This window comes from Heteronotia binoei, chromosome 7 (assembly GCF_032191835.1).
Source record: "Heteronotia binoei isolate CCM8104 ecotype False Entrance Well chromosome 7, APGP_CSIRO_Hbin_v1, whole genome shotgun sequence".
Classification (NCBI taxonomy): domain Eukaryota; kingdom Metazoa; phylum Chordata; class Lepidosauria; order Squamata; family Gekkonidae; genus Heteronotia; species Heteronotia binoei.
Genome location: NC_083229.1, coordinates 53567017 through 53576410, shown reverse-complemented (window position 1 = coordinate 53576410; position 9394 = coordinate 53567017). Strand labels below are relative to the sequence as shown.

General features: G+C 38.6%; 1 protein-coding gene across 2 annotated transcripts in view; it reads right to left on the bottom strand.

Annotated features, from left to right (window-relative positions):
* Positions 1-1120: 1120 nt before the first annotated feature.
* The window catches only part of JPH1 (junctophilin 1), a 105436-nt gene continuing 97162 nt past the window's right edge, over positions 1121-9394 (bottom strand). The window contains exons 5-6 of one of the 2 annotated variants that reach the window (XM_060243626.1): positions 3632-3727; positions 1121-3502 (exon numbers count right to left, since the gene is read on the bottom strand). In XM_060243626.1, the coding sequence (XP_060099609.1) occupies positions 3647-3727 (81 nt within the window). In that variant the 3' untranslated portion in view covers positions 1121-3502; positions 3632-3646. The remainder of the gene's footprint in view (positions 3503-3631; positions 3728-9394) is intronic. The other variant, XM_060243627.1, reaches the window with a different exon arrangement.

Below are 9394 nucleotides of genomic sequence, written 5' to 3'. Positions count from 1 at the left end.
ACAAGCTCAGTAAAACTTGCAATTCTCCATTTTATTGAAAAGGAATTGTAAAACCCTAATGGTAGAGTGGATTAAACATCTGCCATTGATTTCAGACTATGCTTTTTGTTTACTCAAATCGTAGCACTAATTGAATGCTGTTTCATTCTTACATAGTTTACAAACCTCTTTTCTTAATATATGCTCTGGCTACTATTTCCATAGCATAAAACCCTGTACTACTACTGTTCCTTATAATAATAAATATCTAAATACTTTGACATACATTTATTTACAGTACTTACAGTTCGCCTTTCTCACTGAGTCTCAAGGCAGATTACAGAGTATAAGTCAAATATAATCAACTGGATAGGATAGCTTAACTATCTTTTCCTAGAGGCACTCATTCTGAAGTTGCTATCCTGGCTATAACTGTATATGATCAACAATCATGTATACTGTATTTCACAATTTAGGTGGTTTGAAGATCGCAGCCTTAAACTGACAGCTTTCACTGTTGCTATTAACTTTTCAAATATGACTGGGATTTTATCCAAGTGCAATAAAATCCATGTTTTTATTAAATATTTCTATTAAAGGAAGATTCCCATAGGTTTTGTTTTTCAATCTTTGATGTCTTTAAATGATAACAGAGCAACTCATAGATAATGTGTGTTGCCTCGATATGGGTACACTGGTGCTTGGTCTGAGGAGTAGGGCCATGACTCAGTGGTAGAGTATCTCCTTTGCATACCAAAGATCTTTGACATCTCCCATTAAAAGGACTAAGTAGTAGGTGATGTGAAAGTCCCTGAAGAGCTGCTGCCAATCAGAATAGGTAATACTGACCTCAGAGTTTGACCAATGGTTTGTCTCCTTATAAGGCAGTTACATGTGTTTAGTTCCACCAAAAAGTTGTGGTGCTTCTGTTATCACTTTATAAAAACAATTCATTTACTAATTCTAGCAGTTACTGTTCATAGAATGGAAATGAAAGAAACTATATAAAAAGCAGCTTTTATGTAAAATAAAGGCGGAAAGCTTAGCACACAAAGAATACAACCACAACTTTTCTTATAAATTTTTCATTTCCTGAACAGGGAAGAAAAATAATACTTTATTTATATTAAAGAGAAAGGCCTTTTGCACATTAGCAACCAATTACTTTTTATTAATTCAAATACAGTTATGAAAACTGTACATTATCTATTTTGGGTTTCAGAATTATAAATAAAGAAGCTCATTAGATAAAGAGTTCATTCACATCAAGAAATTTTAAATAGACAAAGTGACATATCATTAAGTACATTGGCAGACTTAATCTGCTGTCCAAAATGTAGTGTACAGTATAACAACTATAAATAGCTTTTTATGCAAAATACAGCTGTGCACATTTTAGAAAAATATCAACAATTTTTGATTGGAGCCTTTGTTTTTAAAAAAGCTTATAAATCATACATAAATCATACATAAATGGAACTAACATGCTCACTTAAATTTATATTTTCAAAAACCATATTTAAATAATTTAAATAAACATGTAATAATATTTAAATGTCAGTTATAAAATTAGTTTAAGGAATAACGAGTGAATTGTAGACAATGAAAGAGTGTTTATGACATTGTGTCATGTTACAATTTAAAAACCTGATTCTCAATTAAGAATTACATTTTTAAATTTAAGAGCAAAGCATGTTGTTTTAAAAAGTAAATAGGAAAGTTATTAAAATTTTTATTTGTTGCCTTTTCTGTTTTCTTTTCAATTCTACACTGGTCAAAACCCGAGATTCTTAACATACATCTGCAAAAAAAAAAAAAAATTCTACTATGTGCCTTGCATTGCTTTGCCCCAGACTGCAAGAACTGATCTATACCCATTTCCTTTGATGGGCTGCCCTTTACAATTGTTAATACAGTCATAAATCTCTCTCTCACTCACTCTCTCTCCCCCCCAGTAAACCATGCAAACAGTAACAATAAGTAATGTACAAACATGATAAAACCCCAAAATGCATTCTTTTCTAAGAAATAAAATAAACCAAAATCCAAGCCCTTTAAAAACCCTTTGCTTCTAAATTTTGAAATGCGGACTTTCAAAATGACCACACGATGTACAATTTTCCTATAAATAAACAAATAAACATGCTTTTGAGTAATGAGGGATACAGTAACTGCAACGGGGAGAAAAAAATTACATAGATCACATCATCAACAAACAGGACAGCAATTCTAGTTAAGACAAATAGTCCAAAATAAAAAGTTGAGGCTTAAGTTTTAACTGGCTGAGGTAAGATTACAGACTCATTTTTAAACAACATTAAAGGCATCAGACTGATAATCAGTCATTATTAACAGACTTAAATGCTCTACCTGAATGTATTCAACAAAAAGCTTGACATTTCCTTTTTTAAAGAAAATTATTATTTAGTCTAAGTATTAAAGAACAGCTTCCACTGTGCACTCAGGCAAGACTTAAATGCTAGTAAAAACACCCAAACCAATGAATGACACAAGGCTTTTTAGACTATTTCTACTTTGCTTTCCAAATACGCTCATACAACCTGATGTATCTTGAAGGATTTAAAATAATTCTGCTTGCTACTGTCACAAGGAAGATAATAAGCAATGGCTTCAAACATAGTTGCATATTGCCTACCAAACCTTAATGTAAAATAACTTTACCGGCTTAGGGGGGGAAAATGTTCTGAAGAAATTGATCCAAGAAAAAATAAATGTATATATATACTGCACATATAGTACAAGCTTTATTTTTGACTTTCTGATGCAGGGTGAAAACTAGCGAAGTTTCCAGGCAGGTCTACATGACGATATAACGACTGTACATAGGGTTTAAATAAATAGTAAATGAACAGATTCATGCATAAGCAAATGAAACACAATCTCCTAGAAAACTGCAAGGAGATCTTAAAAGCAGCAGGTAATGGAATAAGACTGGTGAGTGATGCCGCTAACTATTTCTTCTAATGAGATAGGAGTGAACACTGGAATCACTTCCACAGCAACAGAATCCTCGGACCACATTCCTCTGGCAGTCACTTTCCCGTCTCCCCCACCAAAACCATCAGACGACAAAATAGTAAGGCAGCTGTTTGCTTCCATCAACAAAAGTGCAGCTCCGTACATTTCCAGTTTAGTCACACTCTCTGCTAGAACAGATGGAGTAACCAACGCACTTCACTGGCTGGGCTGCTTCAACAAGCTTGTGTGTGCATCCGCATGTCTTCTCCCCCATCATGGCTGCTTGCTTCAGGTTTCGGAGAACCCCAAAGCTACAAATCCTCAACAGAGGAACAGTTCAGGCCCCTGGCTGAGTTTTCCAAGTTTCATCTCTCTCTTGTGTCCCATCCTAATTCCAAGCCTCCTTTCCCTGTGTCTGAACATGACTCATGCCATTTAAAGGCTGATGACACAACTGCCGAGAACTGTGGGTTTACGCCACAAGCTGTCATGACTTCACTGAAGGATCAAAACAGTAAGCATGTTGAATCACTTTCAGGCATAGCTAAAATTGAAATGGGGGCATCATTAAAATTTGCAATAATAAAGTGTTGTAATTCAAAATGGGAGAACATCAAAATTGGAGGCGGGGTAGGATTTAATATGAATAATACAAGAATAATACTATTCTTACCTTTCCTAATTCCAATCAAGTTAAAAAATGGACAAAAAGGATGGCTAAACCAACATTCAACAGCATTACCAGGACAATCATGATTGAATTAGGACCCTGAAAATGAAATAAAATGGGTTCTGATTACATTCATTAAAAAGCAAGATAAGGAATAAATAATATTGGATCATAAATATGCTGCCCACAAATTATAATCACAACAAGCAGAATTAGATACTATCCTCCTTGTATTTTTACCACATTGCTAGAAAATAAATTAATTTGAAAGCAATAGATTTTGCACTTGATTAAAATTTTCCTTGGCTTTAAAAAAATGTTCCACTCAAGAGCCATATAATAAAATGCAACAGAAAAAATAAAGACATGAGATTATGAACTGTGTTGTATGGATATAATTTAATGGACTGAACTATTTCCCCCTGGATATGCAGTTTTACAGGGGTAAACAGAACAGCATTACAATTTCAAACATAGCTATAGGCTCTTCAAAATCATATTCAGATGAAAAGTGTGACAGGCTTCTTGGCCTCCAAGCTGTCTGCAATAATTATCTATTTGTTCTATAAAAACTGTAATGCAGTTTAGAAGCAACCTACAATCTGCTTTCATGACAAGTAAAAGCAGAAGTATCCCAATAGTTATTTGTCCCTTCAAAGAAAGTAAAAATTAGCAAGCACTAAACTGAAATGATTGCCCCTTTGTATTTCCCCCCTCATTTGTCATTTACATTTTTAATTTTGCGATGGTTGTTTTATAATAGAGATGTATGAAAAAAATGAGAGGAAAACACATTTCCATATTTAAACATTCAATTTAGACTGAGATCTATATATCGTAGGACTGCTGCCAAAGCAAGGAGATTTTCTGTGTCTCTTCTCTTGCTTCATTTAACACATTATGAAGGCAGGAATTTCTTGTTAATTTCTACTTGCAAGTGCCTAGGCATTTTATCTTAAGGGAAATGAAACTAGCATAACTGAACATATGAATTCTCAGGAATATCAGATTGGCTCCCACACTAACTTCCTTATCATAGATAACAATTCCCGTATGGTGGTGGCCAAATGGAGTGCTCTCATTGGCTTAAGAAATGCACACTACAAACCAATGGCCCATCATGGTTCAGTCAGCATCTCTGGCCTCCCATTGGTTGACTCCCTTGCCCCTGCCTACCGCAGGCCCGGGAATGTTGAACAAACCACCAAAACAGTCTTACCTCAGAGTCAGCCACAGCTCCAACTCTTCTCTGTGTTCTCTCTGTTAACTGGCCTCACAAAAAGCATTGCCAGCAACAGATCTTTGCCACTCCATCTACAGCTCACACAGACAGCTTCCCAGCACATGCAGCCTCCAAAGGCGGCAGAAATAGCCAGGGAGCTGCCACCACCATAATGGAACTAGGTGACAAGGCCTGGCCCTGCTGGGAGCATTTCCTCAGAGGCATGGCTGCTGCCTCTTTACTATCACTCCCTCTCTCCCTCCTCCCCTCAGTCTCACCCCTAGCCAGAGGTTGTTGCGAAGCAACCAGCTTCTGTCAGTAAAGGGAGAGGCCTCAGCTGAATAGAATTGGATACAGTTCACCATCCAAAGCAGTTCTTTTCTCCAGGATGGGAAGAGAGATTTGTTGTCTGGAGTTTAGTTGTGATCCCAGGAGATCTTCAGGCTCCACCTGAAGGTTGGCTATCCTAGGCGTAGCAGCACCCTCTGGGTGACTCGATGCCACCTGACTGGCATGACTTAACTAGGGCTGGCTGCTTGCTCCTGTTCAGCAGCAGCACCCCCATAACAGCCAGTGTGACCTACCAGTTGCCAACTCCAGGTTGGGAAATTCCTGGAGATTTGAGGGGTGGAGCCAGGAGAGGATGAGTTTGAGGAGGGTGGAATCTCAGACAGGTACACTGCCATAAAATCCACCCTCTAAATTAGCCATTTCCTCTTGGGGAACTATTGTTGCCAATCTCCAGCTGAGGGCTGGAGGTCACTCAGAATCACAACTGCTCTCCAGATGGCAGAGATCAGCTCCCCTGGAGGTGGTGGTGGGAGAATGAATGCCTTCACTTGGATGGGAAGACAGCAAGGGGAGCACTCACCTAGAGCCTCTTTCTAGAGCCCATTGTATTTTTCTTCACAATGGGACTTATTCCTAGTAAGTGCAATAAAAATGCTAGTATGCATTTCTTAACTTCTCAGCTTTATGATCAGAGTCTACCACTGCAATCCAAAGCAAAGTTACACCCTTCTAAATCCGCTGGAGACAACTGGTTTAGATGCATGGCAAATAATGAACCTGTTTTGAAGTTGGCTTGTCTACTGAGCAATAGTCTATGTAAATTCCTGACTTTAAAAAAAAAACATAATATTTTTTAAAAATACTTTATTTCATACACTTACCACAGCAAATGAACAGACACAAATAAAGCACAGTGTTCTTGTGATTCAGATCAAATAATGGGGCTTACAAGACTTCAGGTTATTTTAAATACCTGGGTTGACAGTAGATTTTTGTAATCTTGGTTTTGTTCTTTTCCTGTTTGTATCTTCTGTTGTTAGACCAGAACATGTTATGAATATATGCAGGGACTTCTGGAAATGGACTCAGTGTGATGACCTACCCTGTTGCAGATAATAATGTGCAGTATCAACCATCATGTTATTCTGAAGTCTGGCATGAAGAATTCCAGTAGTAGAGCTGCAATATCTAGGATACAAGCATCTGATGTTTCATGGGAATTCTCCAAATCAGCTTTCAGAATGATGTAATAATATGTGCTATGTGTCATAGCTGTGGCAATTGTCTCAAAGCAACAAGTGATATTTGTAATGTGTGCTCCTGCCCTAAATTGAGGGCTGTGGACCTCTATTACACCACAATTTCCCCACATTGCCTGATAAACATGAGCCAAACATTCAAATTAAGTTTATGGATTAAAAAAATAATGCTCTGCTCATTTCTCCACCAGGCAGGACAACACATGACAGATAATTTCAAGCAAAGGAAGGAAGGATAGGGTAAGTTACTTCATGGTGTATCTGAGAAAATATAGAGCTGCTGAAGCGTTTTATTATACTAGCAATTACCAAGCAGAGAACTTTGTACAGCTTATGGAACTTGGCCTGTGACTCTAGGGTTGGTAGCTCTGGGCTGGGGCTTTTGGGAGCAGAGCCTTGAGGAACTCAGCATGGTGTAATGCCACAGAGTTCACACTCCAGAGCAGCCGTTTTTTCCAGGGCAACTGATCTTGGTCATCTGGAGATCAACTGTAATAGCAGGAGATCTCCCGATGCTCCCTGGAGATTGGCAACCCTATGTGACTGATGCTGGCTTTTAAATCACAAATAGTGTGACTCTAAAATGCTTCAGGGAGAAGCACCATAAATAAGGCAGTGGCTTAAAATAGAAGGAAGCAACATTAGTCTCTATATTCCATGACAGATTTGAACAGGTGGTATAAAGAAGCCGTAATAGAAAAGCTCAGAACTGCCTCATCAGCTCTTATATAACAGTGAAACCTAACACATATAACAGTGAAGTTTAAGGGGGAAAGCCCCATTAAATAGTAAACGTAGAGAGACATAAAACTAACAAACCCTTGAGAGGCTGAACAGGGATGTATCCAGTAAATATTATGGAATTTTGTATCAAGTTCTAATCAGCAACGGGCAAAATTAGGCTCTACTACAACAGCAGTTAAAAGAGAAAGCCGTAGCTGAGTGGTGGACAACTTGCCTCCCTGAGATCTTAGGCAGCCACTGAGAATTAAAATTCAGGCCTAAAGTGACTTGGTATAAATCAGCTCCCATTGCTCAAAAGTGAACTTTATTCCCATTATTGCAAATAAGCTTTTTGCCACAGAATATAAGAATATATTTGTTAAGCCAAAAATCATTTTACTATTTCAAGAGTTTAGTTCAAAACATTTTCTGGTGCTTCAGATTAATCCATCAAACCTCATCAGATTATATCTCCAATAGCTTTGTAGTTTTCACTTCTGTGGACTGGCACACAGGATGATCTGTTTGTTCTGAAAAGGCTAAGATAGATAGAAGGCTAAGAGATAGAAGATCATATTCTCCCCTGTGGCTCAAATGATAGTGGTGAAAAGAACAGAGGAGTATCTGCAGGCAGCTTTATGCAAAAGCTCTGTGCCAAATGGATTCTTTAAGGACACAAATCCACTGGGAATCTGTTCTACTGCAGAAAAACAACACAGCATTTATAGGAGCTTCTCAAACTGAAAGACTTTCCCTTTCTTTGAAACAGTTAAACAGAGAAAAGAGTTATCACATTTGTTCCACATTCAATTTCTCAATTCGGAAAGGTAAAAAACAAAAAATATGAGCTGCCTAGATGACAAGTTTTGAAATCTTAAGTACACACAATCTCTGGTTTAGTTTGAAATATTGAGTTTCACCTGCCCTCCTTGATATCACTTGATTACACAATAATTGCCATGCAAATGCAATTACTAGATTATATCTCACACTTCCCAAATAAGGACAGCCCCACAACCTCTTCCATGAGTCATGCAAGAGATGTGTGTGTAATTTCTGACAATTTCTCTACTGGCTCCACTTCTTGTGCTGGGTCCCATGTTGTTTCAATGGGTTTATAGAGCAGAAAGAATAACTTGTGTCAATTTGCTCCGTTCATAAGGAAAAAAAGAGTACACTGATAATGGTAATTATGACTGCTCTGCCATACAAATACACCATGAAGAAGTTAGATGCATAGCCTACAGTTTGCTTCTTCCTACACAGCTTTAATAGCCAGGTAGGAAAAACCTTCCCTGTTAATATGACCAAAATTAATTGCAAGGTTATATTCCTGTTCTCCAACACTTGTAAATATTGGCTGTGATTAGTATGTTCAGGTGTTTGTGTTCCCCAAAATTCTCTTCACTGTGCTATAAAAACAAGACTTTGGATCCTACTGCCTTTTTGCTGGGCACAGGAGCGAAGATCATGCCTAATATCCCTCCTTGGTGCAGCCCCTATTCCATGTGGCTTTTCTTCTATATAAGCCCTATAATGCCTGACACTGCCTTTTAGGGGGTTATCATGTGATCCACAGGCTCCTTCTTTCACCAGTGGTAAAATCTGGTGGTATCCAACCCATAATGTCTGAAACATCTCTGTGTGATTCTACAGATGATAAAAAATCAGGTTGGATGGATACACATTATCTTGTTGGTTTCTCCTCCAAAATCTTCTCCTGCATTTCTGGTCCTGTCCACTGATTTTCTCTTCCTAACCCTTCTTTTGTCCTCCCCACTGCCAACAAGAAAAGAGGAAGTCTTCTTGGACTAGAACTCAAACACTGCCAGCACTCAGGCACAACCTCCTTCCATCAGTCCCTTTCCTCCTAGAACTTGGGAGCTTACAGCACTGTAGCTCCAAAACTCCAGGGACTGACTGACTCTAGGTGTTGTCTTTTCTCCCTGTCCCGGAGAGCCAATTCGGTGTAGTGGTTAAGTGTGCGGACTCTTATCTGGGAGAACCGGGTTTGATTCCCCACTCCTCCACTTGCACCTGCTGGAATGGCCTTGGGTCAGCCATAGCTCTGGCAGAGGTTGTCCTTGAAAGAGCAGCTGCTGTGAGAGCCCTCTCCAGCCCCACCCACCTCACAGGGTGTCTGTTGTGGGGGAGGAAGGTAAAGGAGATTGTGAGCTGCTCTGAGACTCTTCGGAGTGGAGGGCGGGATATAAATCCAATATTTTCTTTTTCTTCTCCCCCGCCCTTGTGGTTGTGGCTTTGGTTGCAACC